Source organism: Mya arenaria, chromosome 11 (assembly GCF_026914265.1).
Source record: "Mya arenaria isolate MELC-2E11 chromosome 11, ASM2691426v1".
NCBI lineage: Eukaryota > Metazoa > Mollusca > Bivalvia > Myida > Myidae > Mya > Mya arenaria.
Genome location: NC_069132.1, coordinates 42767904 through 42794830, shown reverse-complemented (window position 1 = coordinate 42794830; position 26927 = coordinate 42767904). Strand labels below are relative to the sequence as shown.

General features: G+C 33.5%; 1 protein-coding gene across 1 annotated transcript; it reads left to right on the top strand.

Moving 5' to 3' along the window:
* Window positions 1–675: 675 nt before the first annotated feature.
* Window positions 676–26927, top strand: LOC128209379 (homeobox protein SIX6-like). Its single transcript, XM_052913403.1, has 2 exons — window positions 676–1552; window positions 24711–26927. Exons 1-2 carry the CDS (start codon window positions 768–770, stop codon window positions 24952–24954), a joined length of 1029 nt encoding a protein of 342 aa, XP_052769363.1. The 5' UTR covers window positions 676–767; the 3' UTR covers window positions 24955–26927.

Here is a 26927-nt window from a genome sequence, read left to right as displayed (position 1 = left end):
CTTATTTTTGTTCGATGTCTGACCATTTAAAACATGAATAAGTCCCTTAAATTCCCTTTAGAAAAATGCTTTAATGGAACATAAAATTAATATCATCAATGAATTAGTTATAACAATGATTTTATCGTATGTAACCTTTGTTTTAGTTTTTAATGGAATTTCTACATTAAGTTTCGGTTAAGTAATATTTATCATTTGAATTTAAATTTAGTTTTATGAAAACTAATTTTGAAAACAATCTAAACATTAAACACTGTTTTAAGACACAATTAAAATACGTACAAAATCGATACAAAATACAAACAAAGAATATAGAAGTTTCGCAACATATTATAAATGTAGACATACTATAATTATTTACATCTCATTATATTCAACACATGGAATTCTTCAATCTACCCCACCCACTATCTCAACAAGTGCCGGCGAGTCAGAGAAAGATTGACCCTTAACAATAACCTGTCGCTTAGTTATCTCTCCGTATCAAGCCGTGGCTAGAGCTATCATTCCGCCGCGCCAGCCTCCCAGCGATTGATTATTTAGCTCCGCAAACAGTTTCTCATTATGATCGGTTCGGCTCCTCCCCTTTAATGGGCTCTAAACCAATACCGCACGTCGTCGTGGTATATGATCGCTTATATAGTAAACCTTATTATCTAGTAAGCTTCAGTGAGTTCGACTCTGTAGCATACTTTCATACATATTTGGGGTAGAATTCCAACCGATGTCTCAAAATTCGTCATTCTTCAAATAGTTCTTGTGTAAATATGGATTTACATTCAACAGGATTGGAAGCACGTCTGATAGAATCGAGTGGAGGGCCGATGCAGCCCCCTACTGGCGGGGATCTGGTGACGCTTGGCCCCCCGTCCGCCGGCGCCATCTCTCGAACGGATGTAAACCAAAACGGGAACAGCGCCGACGGAAGTACCCGATCAAATAGCAATTCGCCGGACCCAGCAGCAACGGGGAACGGAGATTTACCTGGTGAAAAGAACTTAACGTTTTCACCGGAACAAGTTGCATGTGTTTGTGAAGCTCTTCAGCAGAAGGGCGACATTGACCGCCTTGCGCGGTTCTTATGGTCCCTTCCGCCTAGTGAGCTCCTTAGGGGAAGCGAGGCTGTCCTTAAGGCGCGGGCGACGGTCGCCTTCCATAGGGGAAGCTACCGTGAACTATACGCCATTCTAGAAAGTCACACATTTGAAAGTTGCAATCATACATTCTTACAAAATTTATGGTACAAAGCTCACTATATGGAGGCGCAAAAAATACGCGGCCGCCCACTCGGTGCCGTCGATAAATACAGACTACGACGTAAATACCCTCTTCCAAAGACAATATGGGATGGCGAAGAAACTGTGTATTGTTTTAAGGAAAAATCCCGACAGGCCCTGAAAGACTGTTACAAAGCGAACAGGTATCCCACGCCCGACGAAAAACGTAGCTTGGCCAAGAAAACGGGTCTGACGTTAACGCAGGTTAGCAACTGGTTCAAGAACAGACGTCAACGTGATAGGACGCCAACGCAACAACATGGGTTCGTTAACAGGTGGGTTTAAACCGTTCGAAATGTATAAATGTATCACAAAAACCACCAGTTTATAGCAGGAGTGGTTATAATGGTTACATGCAAAATTACGATCAACAGTTTGTATAAATATAAACCTGTACTTTTAAGGGTAGGCTGAGTTTAAATGTCTTGTCGACTCATTTTGAAAACATGGCTTAAGATGAGGTGTGAAAATATTATCTAAGCTTAAATATATGCAGTCTATTAAACGTTAACACTTATATTCAAAATGAATTAAAACTGCATGCAAGTTCAGACTATAAAATTCATACCTCGTTTCTTATTTTGCAGTATAAAATGTACGAATTTCACATATAGTTACAAAACTTGGAGGAATTCATAACTCGAAACGAAAATATAATCGTAAATCATTCACAATGAAAACATCCCGGTTCTTCGTTTTGGAGGTATTCAATTAGGCGATGACACTTATAGCCATTAAGCGGTTTAAGTAAATACCAAGTTTTCAGGTTTTTTTCTATATTCTACTACCCTATTATTTGGATTCTGCACTCGAAATATTCAAAAAAATGTTTCGCAAAGCCAAGCATCGCTCTATTATCATTTTATGAAAGAATAAAAGAAGGCAGATCGCAGTTTTACACCCAAAAATATTTTAGAATAAAATATCGACCGAATATTAGGAACTTAATGGTTTACAACTATCAGTTACCCTTCAAAATTGAATTTACATTTTTCACAGACATATATTGAAAACTGAATAATAATGAAGTTTATCTAATTAATCTATTTCACACAGGCATAGAATCATTAAATATTAAATTACAAGTTTATCATATGAATGCGAAAATACAAACAACGAAGCTAAATAAAACATAAATAAATTCAGCTGTTTCAAAGATGAGATATGAAAATCTGTCTGGACTTGAATTTATTATAATATTTCAAGATATAACTCCGACTAAGATATAAATTCTGCAATCTTTTGAAATGATGCATAATGGTTTTGAAATTGCAATATTTTTTTTATTCCTAAAATAACTAAATTTAGACTTTGAATAAACTATATAAGCGCGATCATCACATGGGCTGTGGGCTCGAGGCCTACCCGGGGCGTTTTCTAGATAATGTTGCTACCGATTAAAACAAAAAAAAAAACGCTCTTAATTATACTATCTTTAACTCCGCGGAATCGGTTTTGGTTCATGATTTAATACTAATGCATTACATTCACACCGCTTTTAAATTAGTTATTTAACATTTATCATACTATTTCTATTAATTTATAACTTAATTTTATCGATTAAAATGCATTTTCCATATATCTTTATTCATAGATTAATATGTATCTGTTAATTAAGTATGAATTGAGGTTTTTACTTATTGATCATTTAAAAAATAAATATATATTTTTTTTAAATTGCTTGAATTTTATGAATAAATGGTTTTGAAGTGAAAAAAGAGGAAAACACACTCAAACATGATTATAGGTTTTGATAGTAAACATATCTGGTAAAACCAGTTTTCCTGTTCATATTAACGACAAGAAAATAGAGTTCAGTTCTTTTTACATAGCAGGTAGGCATCCAGTGACATTAACTTATGTACAATGTAGGTAAGCCCTGTTTATAGATAGAGAACATCATTAACAAAACTGTTATGTTTAAATCACCAACAGCATAGATGGAGAAACAACATAATTAACAAAAATGAAAAATGAAAATCATCAATTGCATTCATATAACATGAAACTTGAAAAGGGAACACATTTAAACGTTTACTTCTGTCCTCTTTCTGTTCTGAAGTCTTTTGGAAAGCATATTAAAAAGGTTAAGGTAAAAAATGTTTTTAAAGCAAGAACCACTATTTGGAGTAACAGAAGGAATACACACAAAGTACAGATCCCAATTTCTCGAAACATTCTAAGTCCCTTAAGATAGGATTAAAGTAAGCTCACTATTTCTTTATAGTATAAGTCCTGTAATTTTTACATTCCTAAAAATGTTTGTACTTTATAAGGAAATAATCTGTTAAGTCTGTCCCAAAGTGACCAGGCCCCAATTTCTCGAAATTTCTTAGGCTTAAGAAGTTTATTTCAATAAGCCAAAATATATACTTAAATTGGATTTTGATAAATGAATACTTGTTTATTCTGATATTCATGATGATAATTCCCATCTCAAGTGTAAAAGCTCTTAAAGAAGTTAACATTACGCAATTTATTGAAAACCAAAAATAGAGAGCTTAGCTTAATCCTGTTATAATGGGGTTAAGAAGTTTCGAGATATCGGGGCCAGGTCACTTTTGGACAGACTTAATATTTTGCATGTCAGCATCGCATGACATTGTACTATAAATGGCCAAACGCGGCCATCATTTTATATCTGACATAATTAGAATATCTTGTCCCATATCGCAACAAATTATTTTTAAATTACCCCTTACCCTGACAGCCCCGTGTTAGGGATGCGGCACGATTATTCCGGGGGTCCTTATTATTACCCCGCGCTATTGAGCCCAATGTGTTTCTTTGGGCTTCGTAATGGGGCATTTTATTTCAAAATAGTAGTTTTAACTTCCATAAAGAATAATATTGACTCCATTTCCATGCTTGGTGGTTTTTATGCGTTTTTCATGGGCCGGGAAGTTATAAATATTGTTATTTGATGAGCGAACACGTTTTAAACGAATTTAAAATCATTTGGAATCATTGATGAAAAAATGAAAATTGTTTCTTATAGGTAACATTGGTTTAATGCATTTTGGGGAAAAGAGATATTGAAAAGGTTTGATCATTCCGCGAACAAGGTTGAGAAATAATAAAAAGTTTGGATATAAAATGGGGGAAGTTTTAAGAGTGATATTCCCCCAGTTTTCAATGACATTCAACAAGAATATACAGACACATTTATGTGTTTTTTTGCTCAATGATATGGTACATGTCGTTAAAATTGAGGTTTAAAATTTCAATAAAAATGTGTAAGAAAGAAAAGGGTTTATCAATACAATAAAATTGATTTTATTATTTTGGGGTTTTATTTATATGAAGCTATGAAGAGTTTAAAACAGCACAATAACATGGACTTTAATAGTAATAGTAATAAAAGGCACTCAAACAAATCCAAAAACAACAGAGGTCATCTATTCATATAGCATAATGTATGGAAGCGTATATCGTATATACAGGTGATGCGATCATGAAGTCTTGTCGACTTGACAAGTTCTATGGAAGAGTATATCGTATATACATATGTTGTGATCATATAGTCATGTCGACTGTTTTGTGTCGACTTTCTAGGTTTAAACACGACTTGTCACAATACTAATGTCGACTTATATAGTTAATCAATGAACAAGTCGGCACAATTATTGCGACATGTCGTGTTATAACTCGGAAGTCGACATAAAAAGTGTCGACACGTTTAATGTCGACTTCCGAGTTATAACCAAACATGTCGCAATAGTTATGTAGTCGTATCTAGTTAATAAGGGAAAACGTCGACATGTTGTGTTATAACTCACATGTCAATATCAAATAAGTCGAGGCATGACAGCATGATTTGATCATACAGTCGAACCCCGTTGGCTCGAACTCGCTTGGCTCGAAATCCTCATTGGCTGGAACTAGATGCAAAGAACCGATTTCTTTATACTGAATGTAAGAATTCCCGCTTGGCTCGAATTTTCCGAGGCTCGAGGTATTTTCGCCGGTCCCTGGGAGTTCGAGCGAACGGGGTTCGACGGCATTTGATACTATAAACTCTTCCATACCTCCCCCCCCCCCAGCTTTTTATACATTTTTCCTGGCTTTTCGTAGTCAAACTAAAGTGAAGTCTGGGAATAATATAAATATTGAATATGAATGAAATCAATTCTGGAAGTTCAAACTAAGAGCAGTTTTATTCTAAGGGTAAATGAGTACATTTATCTTGTTAAATTTCTTTCCCACGAATTGTAATATCGTTATAAAAGCATATGCGACATCTGTTTAACTTTAACAAAGCACTTTTTTGTTTTTTACGTTTACGAGTAGATGGTAACACATTACTGTTAATAATTTTTTATCCGATTGTGCGGAAAATCGTTTACGTAAAAGGAATAAAACAAAGGTCTGACAAAATCGATTAACTTTAATAATTACGTTGATAAATCTTTTGTATCGTTTATGTTTGAAAAACAAGAATAAACCTACTGACAACGACGACGATGATCATAGGAAGATGGTGCTGTTGTTGCCATTGCCAGTCTTGATGATAAAAATAATGATAATGAGATTGTACTATGTTATTGAATTAAACAGAATAAACGGCGTTTAATAATATAGGCAAAAGAAAGAAACATTGATTTAAAGAAAGAATCAATTATTCTTATAATGATATCATTTTATTTGATCGTTTTAACAAATGAAATGCAAAATGTCTTATTTACAGAGTAAACCGTAAAAAATCAGTTATGATTTCTTTGGATAGCTAATAGGATATTAATGATTGCCTGTTGTGAATGTTTAAGCATGATATTTGTCTTCAGCTTGACTTTGGAACATGGTTCAGAACTTTTCTGAAGTTAACGACGTAACAACATCGTTGTTAACTTTTAAATCTTTACTGCTCCTGCTCTGGAAGTTAAATGGATACACTTGTTGTCTGCAGTATTTCTATCAATATTGGAGACAATTTTCTGTTGTCATTGTTTTATTTAGATACATGGGCACACAGTGAAATAATTTACCTTTAAAAGTTAACAAAAATGCTGTAAACAACGTTGTTTACTCTAACCAAGTTCTGAACAATCGACCCTTGTTATCTTTAAACCTGGCAATTTGGAGTATATATCGAAAAAAATGACCTTTGGCATGAGAAACAAAAGTGATTTCGATCTTGTTCATACAAGATAATGATGATGCACATATGACTGTGCATGTATATCAATGAGTAGGTCTTTTAATACATGTACTATCAAAATTAGTACCAGTTTAATATGTTATCTGCGTTTTCCTTTACCTTCTTTGTGTATGTAAACTGCATTCCTTAATGCCCTTCTTCATCAATCTAGTCTGCGCTACTATAACTGTATATTTTCTGCGTTTTATTTGAAGGGACCAGTTACTATTTGTTATTGAATTATTGTAAATTGCAAGTATGACAGACATCAAAACATTATACGACATACCACAATACACCATGTAGCATAAAGGATATCTGTTTAAAACAAAAACAACCGTTTTCCTTTTCTAGTAATACTTTTAATAAAAGGTAATTTACTGTTTATTATCATGTAAATAACAACGATGCTTCCATGAGCAGAATTAAAAAGGAATAAAAAATAGAGATGAAACCGTCTGGCCGACCATCGCTTTCCTGACTTTACCTATTATTTCGATGATATTTACATTGGTATTCAAAATTCTTCTATAACAGAAAGGCCGAATAGCCAAACTTTAACCAGGAACTCTATTTTACAAATTGAGATAAAAAAAACAACCTTACTTCAACCATAATACTTGGATTAGCCGTCTTAAAACGAGCCGACACTGTTGTGGTCTAAAACAAGGGCGTTGGTTTAAAGGGTCGTTACTCTTGAAACATTGGTGGCGGAAATTACCCCCTCTTGACTTTTCTAATTGCCCATTAATTACAACACAAAAAAGAGGAAAGCAAGAATAATATTCTGGTGAACTTTCTATACGGAAATCATAGCCGGAGCTTGCCGGAAATAAGAATGACAACACCCTACAGACCCCTTGAAGTTGCTGTTGTAAGTTCTTAAGTGTGGAGTGGGGTCTTACGAACAGGTTATTGCCGGTCAATTGACACTTGACTGTCAGAGAATAGGCAGACATATACAATTTAGATTGTCTTTAATACAATTTTCTTGCAGTTCTTAAGAATCGCTTGAATCATAATGTTTTAAGAGTAAGCGTCATAACGTCATAGCGTCGGGATTTTCTGAGTATGTAATGCTCCTACTCCTTCGTCACCCCTAATGCCCACTCACTGACTATAATGCAGTGGGTTTTTCATAATATGAAATGCATCAACCCCCTTCCCCACCCCTAATGCCCTCTCCCAGACTATTATGCGCTGGGTTTTTCATAATATGAAATGCCTCAACCCCCTTCCCCAACCCTAATGCCCACTCCCTGACTATTATGCGCTGGGACCTTCATAATATGAAATGCCTCAACCCCCTTCCCCAACCCTAATGCCCACTCCCTGACTATTATGCGCTGGGTTTTTCATAATATGAAATGCCTCAACCCCCTTACCCAACCCTAATGCCCACTCCCTGACTATTATGCGCTGGGTTTTTCATAATATGAAATGCCTCAACCCCCTTCCCCAACCCTAATGCCCACTCCCTGACTATTATGCGCTGGGACCTTCATAATATGAAATGCCTCAACCCCCTTACCCAACCCTAATGCCCACTCCCTGACTATTATGAGCCGGGGTTTTCATAATATGAAATACCTCAACCCCCTTCCCCATCCCTAATGCTCACTCCCTGACTATTATGGGCTGGGTTTTTTCATAATATGAAATGCATCAACCCCCTTCCCGATCCCTAATGCCCACTCCCTGATTATTATGCGCCGAAATACCTCAACCCCCTTTCCAACCCCTCACTTCCCACTCCCACTATATTATTAGTATGCAATTACCAAAATGATTGGTTAGATGTGACTCAGTCGCATAACCGTTTTATTTTAATAAATGTATAATACTAACACTTGAAACAGCTTGATATTCGCGATTATATTTTGTCTATTGAAATCAGTAACAGCTGACTTCTGATTTGAAGTGACACTCTTATTCAAAATCAATACATACACATGGGTAGCAAATATAAATTTTGAGTGATAAACTTTTAACAACTTACCAAACAATGCATTTATGGAAAATATTAATTACTGATAACAAGATTGTAACCGTGTATTTAATAGCTGAAAACGCAAAAATATCAAATGATTGGTGAGTGCTAAAAGATTTACTGTGATCTACTATCGTCTCATAAGGTAGAAATACCGTGTTTTCTGCACCTTTCTTTCAAATTAAACTCGTATCCTTCATAAGAACCATTGTTTTGACATGTATTCATCCCTTTTAGTATATTAAAATAATTGTATTAAATGTGGTAAATCTTATTTGGGTGTAAAAGTGCACCTTTAAGCAATTCTTTATTCTGAATATATAAAAAAGAATACTGCCAATCCTTTGAATAAAATATAATTTCGAACACTAACTTCCAGTTCATGGTCAAACTCCTACACAGTGAGTTATATTTATTTCCCTGGTGCTAAGGAGGTTGTGTTTGTTTTAAACAAAATAAATATCCAGATGTTAATATAGATTATATTATTTATTAAAACCGTTAATAACGGTGATACAAACTCAATACATTAGATCTTTGCCAATTTCATAATACGATTTTTTTCGTAAGGTAACCCAATGCGCAAACCAGATTTTCCCTTTTCTCTTTCGCTCAATAAGTTATTTCAGTCTCAGCCTGGAATTTTCATAACAAATTTAAATGATTCCATTCAACCATGGCTTCCACCGTTTCCCATAGTTTAATATTAAAATAATAAAGCAAATAATACCTGCCATATAATTCTACCCTTCTGGAAGATCTAGTTTATTGTTTTGTGTTGTCAGAGGTATTTTGTCAATATTTCCTTGCTCAAGCTAGGAGAAATATTAGCTTTGTACAATGCCATGATTTTAATTAAAGGGCTGTTGAAAATGAATTACCCGATTTCTGGCATGTGTCGTACAATAGGGAAGACGCAATATAGTCCTTTTCTAATTTATGGTTTAATTTCTTAAATCAATATTTTCATTTCAGAAAAGCTGTTATTTTATTCGCATTCTCTGCAATGTCGGTTTAACCATAGAGAGCATTTTATACAATTGTATATGTACCTCAGCGAATTGTTCATTCTACAGTGTGTGAATGCTAAATTCAATCAGACATCTCCACTCTTGAGTGCCATTATATTTCTTCATTCGCATCTCCGTTTAGTTGTTCATTAAAAAGCTCTATCCTGTATGGAGAAATGAACGAGTGTTTTGTATTAAAGGGACTTGCTCATGAATTATTGAGACATAAATTGTTTTAATTTTGATTTAAGTGCGAAAACACAATGCTTGTTTCAATGGAATTTCAACAAAGAAATATTTTAAAGTGACACTCTTATTCAAAATCATAATATATACTTTTATAACATACATAAATTTTGAGTGATGCATCTTTAACTACTTACTAAGTAATGCATTTATGGAAAAATATAAATAAATGATAACAAGATTGTAACCGTGTATATAATAGCTTAAAACGCAAAAATATTAAATGATTGTAGAATGCTAAAAGATTTACTGTGAAATTACATGTTTTTTGCACCTTTCTTTCAAATTAAAATGGGTTTTCTTCATAAGAACCATTCTTTTTTCGACAATTATTCATTCTTTTTTGTTATATTTAAACATTTGTTTTAATCGTGGTAAATCTTAGCTGGGAGTAAGAGTGCATCTTTAAAAACAGAAAATGGTTTATTTCATCGAAAACCAAAAGAGGCTTGGCTTATTTGAGTAGCCCTCAGTTGTAATTTAGTGTCTTTTTAAAATAGCATCACTCAATTTGAACACATTTTGAAGAAGAAAGAAAACATAGTCGCCATCATGTAGGTCTTTGAGCGACTCCCTTTATATGAGCACAATATAGATGGATGCAAAAAAAACGCATATGATTTATTAAAAATATTAGCGATATTTTGGCGTGTTTTTTTTCTGATGAATATGTGGCCACGTAGCTATTAATTAAAAAAGCAACAACATTTATATGAAGTTTTATGTTTTTTTAACAGTTCACAAATCATATGTTTGTTTTGTTTCGATTACAAAGTCAATGAGTTAAACATAATAATGCCATAAAATTAAAAATAATATATTTTAACATCATCCTATGTAGAGCCCCTTTAAGGCAGGAAAGAAGTCAACTCCCTTTTCTTCCCGAACCATTCAAAATGAGTTGACGAGCATGAAATTTATATACTGAAGTTTTCAACGGGTCTTTACATCTAAACCATGTCCTTACAAATAGGACTAGTCGAGTGCGAAGATTGTAGAAAGACTTACAACTGCGAAAATTATACGCCTTTACAAGCCTGCATTAGTCTGCAACGTAATTAATTTCGCTCCATTAGCCACCGTCAACAGGTAAAACAAATTTAAAGGGAAGAGGGTCATCTAAGGTTACATCCCACTATTTCTTGTTAACCTCAGTTGACACTGCGAATCAAGTAGCTCCTCGGCTGAGGACTTAAGGGTAGCCGTCGGCAAAACACCAACTTGTGGTCCTCTCATCAAACACACAGGAGAGCTAAATCTTGTTAAGTCTGATTAACTTGTTTTTCTGTTTCCCATAGTCTTGCTGCTTTGAAAATCGAGAAATATTGTCGCTGGGAAACTTCATTTCCGGTGAAATATCTACCCAAATTTCCGAATTTCCTCCTTTTTCCGCCTAAACGGGCATAATTAAAATTTAGGTTCCCACTGATGTTAGTTAGGATGCTGCTAATAAGCAATTTCCCGTGTGAATACTATTTAAGTTTCAAAGTTTATTGGCAATCGACATAATTTGCCTTTGGTCATTTACAAAACTATCATTTTATGGCAAAGACAAAAAAAAACATATGTACATGTATTCAAATATGTTAAATTTATATAATACTAAATTCATATAATGATATTATAAATTGTGGCAATTTCATGTGTAAAGTATATATTATGTGCTGATATGCTTAGTAAAATTGTCTATATGTACTTTATATAAATATCAATGAAAACACTGTATATTTAAACTAAATATATTGACTGTACAGATGAGTATTTCTCAGAAGCAGCTCAAGTTTTTAATTTATCTTCTCCAAGTTCCATAGCATGGTCAACAAATTTCGCAATATTGTTAACAGTTTTCTTATTTTTACTACACCTTAAATGGTACTTAAATTTCAAACTATTTTAAGATTTCAAGCGAGGGAGCCTTTCTTTTCACACCTTTATCATGCAATTAAAACAGACGAGCGATTCATACTTTGTCAATGATTTTCCTTTAGATTAAAATGAAACCCCTTGCAAACATTTGCTCCATTTTTGGTTTGAAAATGCTGCACAGGAAAAATGACAGTTGTGTTAAACCCTGTCTTGGAAAAAAATATGACAGCTAATTAAAATGTTTTCAAAATGATTTTAAAATCTGCATACAACTGGCAGTCTCCATAGCTTCTGATATTTTAGGGATATAATAAGTACCTGTCACCAATTGCTATTAGGTAGAAGTTTGTGGCTGTGTTGTCAATATTTGTATTATTAATTATTATAAATTTGTATTTTAATAATAATTTAATTTATTTAAACACAAGTTTTGCTGTTTTCAAGTTATATGATTTTGTTTATGTGCTCTTAAAATCTTCTTATATTCTGTTATTATTGGAAGAGAATTTTACTTTAATATCAGTAATGGTATATTTAAATGTTTCTTAGATTTAAGGTTGTTTTTAGAAGTAGTTTAAGTAGTCTATGACGTGTCAATCAGAACACCTCGGCAATTTTCCATCGAATTTATGCTGGTATATCAGTAGAAGTAGTTCCTCAAAAATGATAAAAACAATATTTATTATTTGTATTGTTTTGACGCGTAATTTGTATAATTTAGTTCAAACTGATTATCGATGAAGTGTATAATTTCATAAACAATAAAAAGTCCTATGTTTTTTCTTAGGCTAACTGCTAATCTTAAAATAACTACGCGATCTTCTTGTAGTGTAGTTAAATGTAAAGAATTCTGACAGTGTAAACCGTCAATATACATGCAAGGTTGTTTTTGATGAAAAATAGCCGAGGTGTTCCAATTGATGACGTTACCATAGTGAAAAGGGAACCACCGTAGCCGGCAATCAAACACTGAAATACATGTTCTGCGTTCGTCTGCAACTTTAATATCATTCATGTATATTTATGCAATGTAGCCAAATTTAAATAAAAAACAACATTTCATACTTTACTGATACTAAAGACGGTCAGTTATATATGAATACATGTCATGTCATTAAAACCAGACACAAAATACATATAATGAATATAGTGACTTTGCACACATGTATGAGCAATATCAATACAGAACAGAACAGAACAGAACAATTATTAACCAGAAGATCATAAACCAATGTGGCCGAATATCATACAAAATAGCGACACAAAACATGTATACATATTCATACATATATATACAATTTCATAGATTACAGAAAACATATAACATACTAATAATAACAATAATCAACTTTATAACAATTCATATCAATGGCATTTTAGGTGTTTATCTTCTATATACATATAGATATTCATATACATTCACATACACATACATATACTTATACACTAATACATAATATACATAGACATATACATATACACACATACATATTATATACCATCACTTTGACTCGGGAGTACATATAAATGGATACAGCTAGCCGTCATTGTACGCGGTTTTACAATATTTCCTTTAAACCCTCAATCTTTTTATATAAACCTATTTTGTACATTATAAATAATTGATGAAATATGAAATTACGAATATATGCATGCATTTGTTAGCAATAGCGTCGTAGCTCTGTAAATATAGGACGGCCATACCGTGTTCACTACTCTGTCGGCGGCCCATCGTCGCCTCTCGGCCACCCTGCTTCCGCGGACTCTTTATCAACCCACCGACGACACTCAATACAATCAATGAGCACTCCAAACTTTTCATACAGCTCGTCTGTGAAAAGGCTTTGACAATAATTAGAAATGAATAGCAAAAATGTCGGGGATAAAAGGCGCATTATGATCAATATATGTACGATTTTACTCATTTGTTTAACCAATTAATGTTTAAATTAAAAATCCGTTGACAAATGAAACGAAAACAGAACTGAAATAGACAAAATGTTTAATTAAAGAATTGTTTGTTATGAGTAATACACAAATTATTTGGTTTGATTTGAATTAAACATTGAATGAACATTACTTATAGTGTATCCTAAGGGCAATGTAGATGTTCTTTTAGTGTTTTACTGTTTACTTCAATTAAATTGTCCTTCATTTTAAAAGACAAACTTGTTGAGATAATGATTTTGGACATTCCAAACATACGTCGTCTTTTGTGGCTGGCATCAGGTGTTTTGATGGTATTAGTAATTGACGAAAAATTTAACTCACAGTTGAATGACAATTGGGTGGCATTTATTTTTGTGGTCAATACCTTGGTGCGAACAAAAATGTATCAAAGTCACTAACTTTAAATCGGTCAGATTTTATTTCAACAGATAGTTTGATTTTAGTTACACTTAAAGTAACAAAAATATGTGAATTATTCAGATTTAATATGAAAGTATTTCTATTGTTATTTAAAAAAAAATGTTTAATTAAAAATATTTCATTTAAAGTCTGATATGTTTTGTCATTATGCAGGATTTTCATTTTATCAACAATGAAAATCAAAATTTAATCGAAATTTCAAGGTTAATTTTACTGTTATTTCATCGAAGGCTAAAAGAAGGTCATGGTCATTTGCGCCGATTTTTGAAAAATAACATAATCCAGATCAAATTAAATGTCAAGGTCATCCCGGCTGCCTATGATAATTTTATTTTGAACAGAATTGTCACAAATCATCACAGTCTCTGGAAAGATCTTCAGTGACCCGAGACAAAATATTTTGCCAAGAATTGTTTTTGTTTCTTTATGATGATTTTGCCAAATATGATTCTTCATTCAAACAAAAAAGAACCAAATCACCCTATCAGCGTTATTTTATCCATATAAAAATAACACTATTTTTTTCAAGTAAAAATAACTAGGACGCCGATTGAATCCCACTGGATTACCACCTGTTGTGTCCAGGCGCGTGAAAAATGGCGTCGGAGTAATTCTCACCATTTCCCGTACCGAAAACAATGGCTGGAGCGCGGTACCTGAACACAAAAAGACACATTAATAAATCAAGCTAACGATTTGGGAGATAACGAAAAATTGTTAATGGTATTAATAAAACAGAGCCTGGAATGTCAGTAATAAAGTTAATGAGAGTGTTGCTAATCTAGCGGCCGCCATAATTGTCTCGCGCTATCAGACGACAATGAGGCTGGTGGAGCAGACGACACAAACCATCTGGCCCGCGTGCCGGACCCGCCCTGACCCGGCTAATCAGGGCTAGATAGGCGCTTGAGAAAGCTTTTCCGTACCCTAAGATGAAAACTTGAATTCACATTTCCTAGAATTAAAAAGGTTAATATAAAGTCAAGCGAAAGCATACCAAATTACCAAAAGTCATGAATTAAACTTATGTTGATGCACATTAATGCATGAGTAGGTATTACCAGAATTTCTCGAAATCTTGAATATTAAAATAAAGGCTTATCAAAACAACAACAAAATGTCAAAATAATGATAAAAAATAGTAAAAATAAATTTATTTTCACGAAAAGACGTTAATATAATTTTGCGCACACAACGCAGGAATACACACACATTTGGTCCATGCACTTTGATTTTACATAATGTCGGTGATCTTTTTGTACTATTTTAAGTTGCATCAAATTTAGCTTACTAGGAAGTATTACATAATTACATTCGGAACTCCTCGGCCATTTTCGATGGAAAACAACCTCGGATGTATATTGACGGTTAACAATGTCAGAAATCTTAACATTTTAACTACGCTGCAAGTAGATCGCGTAGTAATTTCAATTTAGCAGTTAAACTTAATGATGCATAATAATTTACGCAATAATACACTTCAATGGCAATACATTTAGACTCTGTTATACACAATACACGTTAAACACTACAATTAATTAATACTATTATTTATATTTTAAGAACTTTTTCTAGTGATGTACCGGCATATATTTGAGGTTGTTTTCGATGGAAAATGGCTGAGGATTTCCGACTGGAGATATTAAAATCATTTCTCATGTTTCGCGAAAATAACAAATTGAGGGCCTTCATGGGTAGCGGCGTGTTCGCGCATGCCGAATTTGCTATCTGCTACCTCCGACCTTCTGTCATAATTTACATGCCGAGCAGAGCATTGAAAAGTCCGTTTTCATATTTGTCATCTTCCATCGTTGAATCGTCACTGTCATTCAATGAGGCGGCTAAGTGTTTGTATTTTATTAAGTGCGTATACAGCCGTTCCTACACAGTTCGTACCCGCTGATTCGCACCCGGAGCGAAAATAAAATGACCTTTCCCATTTGATTATTTCTATTCAATAAGAATTTGTACATTCTTTTCAAATCAAGAGAATGCATTTTTCGAGTACCTGAGCATGGAGAATAGGGAAATAGATCATTAAAATTTATTCTTTTTTTTAACAAGAATGGAAAGTCACTGATTGGAATGTCGATAGGCGATCATGGAGACAATGCGCTATACAGATGGCCAAACTATATGATGCTTACTAAAACGTGATCTATGTTTTGGCAAAGTACACACAAATTCAGTATCATTTTGTTAAAGATGTATATGTCTGGCTAGAAAAGTCCTTATGTATTCGCTGAATCTTTAATTTTATTTTAGAATTAGTTAAAAAATATATATTTTACAAAGATTGTGAAACAAGTTACTACAACATTATATTTCAACTCTCGTTGGCACGATGTTACGCGAGAGTGTGATCTTGTGTTGTGGTGAAAATTGGAACACCCAGAGGAAACCCACATGTCCGGCTTGGTGACCACAAACCACATTCACATGCACACAGGCCGGTAATCGAACCCAGGTCCCCTAGGTGAGAGGCGAGTGCGCTAACCACTGCGCTAACTGGACAACCAACCATTTGAGAATTACACTAGCTGAAGTTTGAATGTAATCAAATATAAAAATATTTATTTATATAGAAACAAGTGGATAAAATATCAAGGTCGGTTAATACATGGAATAAAGTTTGTTAATATAAAGATTAAAGAGGAAATAAGAAAAAAAGAAAGCGAGGCCTTATATAGTGATATTTCGGGGAAGAACTTTAACGTAAACAACGTTAAAACGTAAATAATTGTTATAGGAACGTAAAGCAAATTGGTAAAAAAAACAATATAGATTATATAAGCAATGATTAAAAACAAAATAAACCCTATTATGTGTGGCACTGGTTTGTAATTAACTTCTATTTACCCCCAGCAACAGTTGAAATAACCTACAAATTTTACTATAATATAAAGCTTTTCTATTGCACAAAACGATATCATTTTATGTGTTTAATATGAAAATGGTGTGCTATTTAAAACAGGTAGCATATCACAGAAGACACTCACTTATGTCTGTATATTAATGTATATTAAATATGCACGCATGTATAACTATGAATATTTTATGAAAAGAAGTTCGGACAAGAATGGAAAGAAAATTTTCCACTCAGATAAATATCTCTGATAGCAGGTACATCCTTTTACAGGGGAATAATAGATCCTGATTTGATATACGAGGAGATAGTTTCCAACCTCCGTAAAATACGCTGAAACTGACATACACTTAAAGGGACTATTTTCAGACTTTCATATTTGGCAATATTTTAAGGTCGTCTGCTTTTTTTCGAAGGTTTCATATTTTGCAACCTTTTTGAGTCGTCTGTTTATCGAAGAAACTAAAAATAAGTGACATAATTTGTCAGAAAAAGGCGCATTATTGGTTTAAACTTTATTTATTTTTTTAATAAAAGGATTGTGAAGAAAGTTATATCATACTTAGTCACTCTCGTTGGCACGATGGTACGCGAGAGTGTGATCTTTTGTTGTGGGGAGAAACCGGAAAACCCAGAGGAAACCCACTCTTCCGGCCTGGTGACCACCAGCAAAACTCACACATACTTACTACTGCTAGCAATTAAGTAAAGACAATTTGGGCTTAATGTATTAAACGGTGTGTAAGGTTTTAACAAAACCATCAAAAATGGAATATTTTCAATGTACTCAAACGGCCATAAATCCGACAATATTGCATAAATCAGTTGATATTATTATTATTATTATTATAATTATTATTATTAGTATTATTATATTATTATTATTATTATTATTATTATTATTATTATTTTTTTTTTTTTTACAAACTACTTCTATTGATGTAGCGGCATAATTATGCCGATTTCGATGAAAATTCGCCCAAGAGTTCCTTTTGGTCTTTCCACAAACCTAGTCGTAATAGAGCTGTTGTATCTTTCAATAGTTAATTAACCACAAATAGCAGAATATAGAAACTCAGATTTTTGGGGTAAATTGGAAAACATTAAAATTTCTATTGCATATAAAATGAACGTTAAGGCTGGAAATGGATCGTTTTAGCAATAGTTTTAAACAATAAATCTATAAGACTATTTATCATTTTATCAACTAGTTTTCATTAAATAACACACAAAATCAATGTTTTCAATGAATAGCTCCATAAAACATGAGGGTCCCTTTAAGATACGTCGAATTGCCATAGAGAAGTGTAGACACGTTTTCCAGTGGTTAATTTGCATTCTGTAACTATTATAAGGTATAAACATAATCTTTATCAGAGAAATCTACGAATATTTAGCATACTTATTGACGTGCAAGAGATTGTTAAACGTTTTACAAAATGTGTGAAGAAAGCAGTTCGACAATGAGTATCCAAATAAACTCTTCTTTACCATTTAAGGTAAGGATCCCCCCTCCCCCAAACTACTGCTATTTGTGAAGTTTCATTTTAAGCTACAAACGTTGACTTAAATGGCTGTTTTAGAAAAAAGTATTTATTATTTAAAAAATAAATTAATACAATTTGCTCTATAATCAAAATCTATTACTTCCCTTTGAAATTTGTTATACGCTCATAGTAAATTTTATTACCTCCCTTTAATATAATATTTCGCTATAATAGTGACTCAATATCGTGTTATTCAAAAATGTTATCCATGCATAATTCATATAATGGTAAATCAATATGAATTAAACACAGAAATAATTTCGATGTTAATATTTAAAATACACTTACACAGCCTAATGATGGATGGCTTACCTTAATTAATGTCACTCCGAACCTTTTTCGATATCACCCCTCGAACTTAAGTCTGGAAATGAAATTAGGTACTATAGTATTTTAATCGTATATTATGCATAAATTATTGAGTTGCGGATCCAATGTCTAGTGGTAATATACTTGAATCTCAATCCAGGGGTCGCATGTTCGATTCCCCATCGAAACACTACAAAAACACTAATAGTCTTTTGGGAGTCACATTAGATCGGGGTCCCGTGTGAAAGTGCTATACATTGGTGCACGTAAAAGAACCAGGTCATGTCTAACTTGATTGTTACAAACTGTCTATGCACTATGCTCGGAAGTCTGAAATGACTAACATTCTAATCAGAGCACTCGCCGAATGGTCCTTGTCTGAGTGCGAATTTAAATAAGCTAACACAACCCCTTGATTATGAACCTTGAGCCGTTTCAAGATACTTTGAGCATTTTCGTACACAGAGGGTTTCAACAGTGCACGTTAAATGTGTCCATGGGTAAGAATCTTTCTTGATGGAATGGCTCCTATATAACTCATATATATCTATATATTTGTTTGCATCGTTCCAACCTTGAGTTGAGGTATTCAAGATGGCGCACAACATGGCCGCCTGAAAAAGTAAAACATCAAATAACCTTTATTTACATATAACCGTGGACAATACGGCCATATTACACAAACATTCAATACATTCAAATGAACCTTTGTATACGCCAGGGATAATACGCACATGTTACAAAAAAGTTCAATATATTCAAAAGAGACTTTGTATACATATCGCCGGTGACAAAACGCACAAGCAAGGCCCATAAGTCTTTCATAAGGATTGAGTTATGCCCCTTTTTGACAGAACAACAACAACAACATCCGAGGTTGGTTTTCGCTCTGCGTTCTTCTTTCCCAAAACAAAGCCGAAATTAAGCCGATTCTGCGAATGGCCAATTCAACTGTTACGTAAATAATTCATTTTTTTCACAGCTGATATGACTAACAACGACAACAATTCAGTTCTGACATGTATTATTGATATAAATCATTTTGACTTATCACTTCCTAATCAGGTTTTTAGAAGCAAGCGAAAATGTAATATTTATTAAAAATACTTTCCAAAAGCTGCCATAATTTGCTGTATATTGTTATTTTCTCGATCATGAATGGAGCCGATGTGCGTTTTAATTAATTTTTAATTACTAACAACCGCATCGAAGTGATTCAGTTTGCGTAAAATGGAAATTTAATGAAGTGTTCGGGCTCTATAGCTATTATCATATTCTGTAGCCGCATCCATTTTGAATTGCACAGTGTAAAGAACATTTTATTTGCCTAAAACGTTCAATAAAGCAGGACTAAAAATTTGGCTATAAAAATTCGCGGGGATAATTTGACAAGTCATGGTCCATTATATTTCAAAAGCCGTACGCAACATTGTCAACTTTTGGCATCTCGTTATGAATAATAAAACGTTACATAAAAAGATAAATTATACATAACCGCATTTATAAAAGTTTTCAATTTTCAAAAGGCACCTAAAATAAAATCTAAGCTACATCTAATAGTAAATTTAATGTATTTTAATTCAACAAAAGCTCGCGTATTGTACAGATTGTTTTGAAAAGCAAAAAAGGTGATGGATGATATATTGTTTATTTTAACCAGTCTCCGATTCGATTTAAATACAGTGACATCGTTGACAACTCATGAAGGGGGAATTAATATCCTATGCCATTTAATACGATTTGAAATAGATGGAAACAAGCGTTGTGTGTACATGAGCGAAAGCCCGTGACGTGAAAATAAAAGCTTATAAATGGTTGATCTTGATAGGACACCTATCCGCTGCAATTCGATACAGCCAAGAGAATCTGTAAAATCAGATATGGGTCGCCGACCGTATCAGGCTCATTGTTAGCGGTGCGATTATGTCCGATACATCGATGAATTAGTGCGATATCGCGGATATTGTGAACATTAAATATTGCGCGATCCCCGCCCCGCTCGAGCTGAACTGACATGGTACCCGGATAGATACCTATCACCGGATCAACCGGTCATTTGTATTCAGATGGAAGAGAAATGGGTCCAGCACGCTATAATTATTTACCAACGTGGATGAACCTAAAGTGAACAATACCAAAACTCCATATTTTGTTTGATATCAATATAACTAATGAAAAGCAGTTGCAAGTCCGTTTAACGCAGTGGTTAGGACACTCGCTATTCATCTATGAAAGGGTATTAACGATGTGATTGCAAGATGTGCAAGCCAGAATGCATTGTGTGCATGTCATAATGCAAAATGTAAAAGTCAGAATGCAGGATGTACAAGTCATAATGCAAGATGTAACGTAAGAAGGCAAGATGTAACGTAAGAAGGCAAGGTATAAAAGTCAGAATGCAAGATGTAACGTAAGAAGGCAAGATGTAACGTAAGAAGGCAAGATGTAACGTAAGAAGGCAAGATATAAAAGTCAGAATGCAAGATGTAACGTAAGAAGGCAAGATGTAACGTAAGAAGGCAAGGTATAAAAGTCAGAATGCAAGATGTAACGTAAGAAGGCAAGATGTAACGTAAGAAGGCAAGATGTAACGTAAGAAGGCAAGATGTAACGTAAGAAGGCAAGATGTAACGTAAGAAGGCAAGGTATAAAAGTCAGAATGCAAGATGTAACGTAAGAAGGCAAGATATAAAAGTCAGAAGGCAAGATGTAACGTAAGAAGGCAAGATATAAAAGTCAGAATGCAAGATGTAACGTAAGAAGGCAAGATATAAAAGTCAGAATGGAAGATGTAACGTAAGAAGGCAAGATACAAAAGTCAGAATGCAAGATGTAACGTAAGAAGGCAAGATATAACGTAAGAAGGCAAGATATAAAAGTCAGAATGGAAGATGTAACGTAAGAAGGCAAGATACAAAAGTCAGAATGCAAGATGTAACGTAAGAAGGCAAGATAAAAAAGTCAGAATGGAAGATGTAACGTAAGAAGGCAAGATACAAAAGTCAGAATGCAAGATGTAACGTAAGAATGCAAGATGTAACGTAAGAAGGCAAGATATAAAAGTCAGAATGAAGATGTAACGTAAGAAGGCAAGATACAAAAGTCAGAATGCAAGATGTAACGTAAGAAGGCAAGATATAAAAGTCAGAATGCAAGATGTAACGTAAGAAGGCAAGATATAAAAGTCAGAATGCAAGATGTAACGTAAGAAGGCAAGAGTCAGAATGGAAGATGTAACGTAAGAAGGCAATATATAAAAGTCAGAATGGAAGATGTAACGTAAGAAGGCAAGATATAAAAGTCAGAATGGAAGATGTAACATAAGAAGGCAAGATACAAAAGTCAGAATGGAAGATGTAAATCAGAATGCAAGATGTAACGTAAGAAGGCAAGATATAAAAATCAGAATGCAAGATGTACCAGTCAGAATGCAAGATGTAACGTTAGAAGGCAAAATGTAATTTTTGCATCAATACCCTTCCATACTCACCAAGGCGCCCCTTGTTCGATACGGTGGGTTTGGGCGTATACATGTGAATTTGGTTTTGTGGTCACCGAGCTGGACAAGCGGGGTTCCACCGGGTACACCAGTTTCTCCCACAACTCAGGCTCTCACTCTCGCATAACATCGGACCAACTAGAGTGATGAATATAATGGTGTAGTTACTTATTTCACAATCGTTTAAAAATAGGAAGAATTAATCGAAATGCACTTTAGTGTGTATTTAAGACATACACCTTTAAAAACGTCAAACGCTTTTTGTATCAAAGCCCTATTTAGGAACCCTATGAAGTATAAAGCGCTATCAGATAGTAAAGTTGCACTCTCACAGATTGAACGTTTTGACAACTTTTTTATTTTTTGTCTTAGAACGAGCTATCTTTTGCGACAATCCATGGAAAACAATTTTATCACATGCTACACCTTGTTTCCGGTTTAATATAACCATCACGTATTTTTTTATATTACACATGTGTAATATAACATTGCTCTTCTTCTATTGGTCAGAAAATATATCGCTCCGCATTTATATAAAAAGTTAATTGGCAAAAAGGAACTGCTAATTGGTAATATTCCTGTATACCAAACCTTCAATTCTTATTTTATTTCTATAACAAATATTTGTTTTGTTAGAGTAGTTGAATTTCTTTCTAAATATTAAGAGGATAACAAAATATGTCGTCTTGATATCTTGAAAAAGCAAATTTAAAAGCGTCCAAAATTTAGTTTATTTTAACCGAAAATGAACATTACCATTATGACGTCACATCTACTAGATGACGTCATGATGTTTATGTTCACTTCCGGTATAACAGAAAGAAAGATTTCGTTAAAATTAAAGTGTTTACAGTGTGATTTTTACTGGATATCATCTGAGAATGCATTCTTAAATAAACGGAATTAAAACGATCGGGTATATATGCTGTTTTAAATAAATCCTGGTACTACATTCCTGCAATGCATGTAGCGCGGGAAATGACAACATTTGGTGATATTCGGCTCATAAGCCTCGCAGGTGAAACAGGTAGGGTTTTGTTTGCCATTTTATACCGGAAAAAGCATGTGATAAAAAGAATCTGACACTCGTTGTCATTTAATACCAATTTTTATTTAACTCGTCCAGGAAAACTGTTAGTAAGCTCGCCAAAGGCTCGCTAACTAACAGTTTTCCTGAACTCGTTTAATAAAAATTGGTATTAAATGACAACTCATGTCAGATCCTCTATATATAAGACTGCTGACAAAAAATATATCACAGATTTTTATATTTAAGTTAAAAAAATGATGTGTTATGGAAAAAATGCATTAATTTTCTAACGGTCATATGAAATTCTACTATCTGATTTTTTGTCAGTAATCTTATATCATTGGTTTGCAGATATTTATGCAAAAGAATTGCTCTTTCCAAGATGAAAAATATTTTTTTGGTAAAAATGGCCAATCTGTGAGAGTGCAGCTTTAAAGATGGTTTAACAATTGTAATGTCTATGTTGGTAGGGTTCAGAGTACACGTAACACAACATTTTGAACGTTTCTATACAGAATACACGAAAAGCCAAATTCCGAGAGTTAACGTACAGAATTCACATAAAACCAAATTTGGAAAGTCTGCGTACCGAATACACGTAACGCCAACTTTTGAGTTTTAGTGTAACGCCTACGACCCTCTGGAGTTCCAGACACTCCGTAAAGTTCCTGAATACCGCGTACACAAAAGCATTGTTTTTTAGCCCCCATAACAGCGTGTTACATTCTTAATACCGTATACAACACCAACACTGCTATGGGAAGCAACATATGGTTGATAGTTTGAATACATTGATGAATGTTAGAAATATGATAATATTGAGATAGTGTCAATATGAATTATTACAATGTTACCATTATAAGGTTAATTAATAATTAAATCTTGATTACATTTATAATGCTCTACATTGTGTTAGTATTTGTATTTGTTTTACGACTTTCAAAAAACTTTGAACGTGATGTTCGTGTAAAAAGTAGAACACTAAAATGTGCTTTATAACAACAAAAACAACGAAAACGACATAAAGAAACAATATGTGCACTAAAATAAATAAATAAATAAATAAATAAATGAATGAATGAATGAATGAATGAATGAATGAATGAATGAATGAATGAATGAATGAATGAATGAATGAATGAATGAATGAATGAATAAATAATAAATAAATAAATAAATAAATAAATAAATAAATAAATAAATAAATAAATAAATAAATAAATAAATAAATAAATAAATAACATATCAATCAATCAATCAATCAATCAATCAATCAATCAATCAATCAATCAATCTATCTATCGATCAATTATTAAATAAATAATAAATTAAAATTTAGTTTCATAAACAACGACGGACATATATTTTTAAATATGTATGTTTTACTTATGTTTATCCTATCTAGGTTAAAACATATGTATTTTGCTTTTGTTGGTTTTTACTCATATGACAGAAATAGTTAGTAAAGTTGGTTAAAAATAGATTTAAGTTGTGTGTTTTAGTCAAATACTGAAAGTAACGATTATCTTATCTTTATTTATCTTATAATCTTTTCTTCTCCAGAGAACTGATGGAGGAACAATTTCAACAGCAGATGCATCATCATCACCACCAGGGATATCCCGGGGGTCCACCAGCAATGATGACGTCACACGGTCACCATGACTACAGAAACGACATCGACGTAAAAATGATTGACGATATGCGCATGAATATGGGAATGGTAAAAAGTGAACCTTTAGCGCCACATTACCCATTTGCTCAACCAATGGACCACAGAATTCACTATTCCGTGCCCGCCGTCTGATATCGAAGTGGCGTCTGCGTAAATCGTTGCGCGACTGTACGAGTGACTTCAAAATTGACTCAGTGAAGATGAGATCGCCCCTTACATGTCTGCCTTGACTCAGTTTGGTTGATATCATCCTTTGCATGGGGCAATCGTCGTCTGCCTTGACTCAATTAAGTTTGAGATCGCCCTTTGCATGGAAAATTTTGTCGTCTGCCTTTGCTCATCTAGGTTGTTTCCCCTTAAATGGAGCAATCTGGGTCAAAGGTCAAGGACTTGCTTGATGTCTCGAGAAAAATTGAGTCAAAAAAACTTTACGGCGCCTTTTGGATTTATCAGTATTCCGTGAGAATAGGACACCCGAAAACGGTGATTTTAACATATCCAGTTGTTTGACGTCATATTTATATAAGTGACGTCAATGTGGTTTATTGTCAAAACAATGTTCATGATTTCAACCCGATCGATTTCATAAATCGGATACAATCGAGGTGTGCAACTCATGACCAAATGATAAAACATACATATGTATACATGTTATTGCATGTTTGACAAATTTGGATCAAAATCCTGCTGCCAGTTAAATAGAGTGTCGTCTGTTCGATTTACTTGTGTCGTATTGTGATACGTCATTGTAATTACGTCATAAGAGGGACGGCGAAACACGACGAGTACGGGTGCATGTGCGTGTAGCTACAAGAACATATTTGAGGTCGTCTGCGCAAATGAGTCCTTATTAGACATTCACTTTAATAACAACACCAACAAAAATAATCAAAAGATAGGATTACATAACAACATAGGCTTATGACAATTTGTTTAATTAAATTGAGGAACTTTTTCGACAATATGTTCAGTCAGCTAATGCCTTTTTATGAGGCACGATACCTCGAAATATGAAAACGTCACAATTTCCTACACAGAACTCCTTTTCACTAATGACGTCACATAGCAATTGAGTTTAAAAGTCGTTTTTGAAATTCACTTGTGTGTATTTGCAGGTTCGCTTTTACTCGCTAAAAACACTTTCGATTTGCTATCGTACATCATTCTAAACATGTACAATGTACACATGCCTGGATGACGTAGTACACAAAATCATTCTAAACTTGTATAATGTACACATACTTGGACGACGTAGTACACACAATCATTCTAAACTTGTAAAATGAACAGATACCTCGATGACGTAGTACACAAAAATCATTCTAAACTTGTACACATAACTGGATGACGTAGTACACGAAAAGAAGTCCACACTTACACGTACCCGTACAAGTAGTGTTTCGCAACCTCTCTACCATCTGTATGTATTTTAACATTCAAAATGGGGCAATCGCATCATCGATATCGTAAGTTGAAGTATTTTATATATATATAATGATCTGATCAAGTTTCACAAGAAAAAATAAATGACTTGTTTGCAAAATCCAATCAATCTCAATGATAAGTAATAAATAGAATAATTATCCAAAAATATAAAATCGTAAAAAATGGTCGCTCGTATGCCTTCGTAAGTCAAAATCATCATCATTGTCACTCTATGTATTTGATACGTTTTTCATAATTGTTTATATTTGTGAAATGCATAAAATCGTATTGAGAGAATTAAGTTATTTCAACTATTACTAGATATATCACACGTTCTTCAAAATGCCTTATTTTTATTGTTGCAATTATGAATTATGTTTTTTTTTTTAAAAAGCATTGAAATGAATAAATATTTTATGGCTTATTTTTACTTCTTGGTTGAACTGCTCATTTCTAAACAATTTTAAAATAGCAAGTTTGTTTTTACAGTATTGTATTTTGATTTTAGTTTCGAATATTTTCATAGCTTTCATTTTCACCTGTTTGTCTCATTTGATATACTTCAGAACACATTATAATGTGAATATAGAAAAACAATAAAATGTACATGTAAATTATTTTGTTATGTCGAATCATTTTGTCAATTGATATATTTAACATGATATAAACGTCAAAAATTT

Bases quoted from the DNA above. Each gene is read 5' to 3' on its own strand.
- LOC128209379 (XM_052913403.1), top strand. From the start codon at position 768: ATGGATTTACATTCAACAGGATTGGAAGCACGTCTGATAGAATCGAGT. The intron at 1,553-24,710 runs GTGGGTTTAAAC...TTTCTTCTCCAG, and splicing joins CAACATGGGTTCGTTAACAG to AGAACTGATGGAGGAACAAT.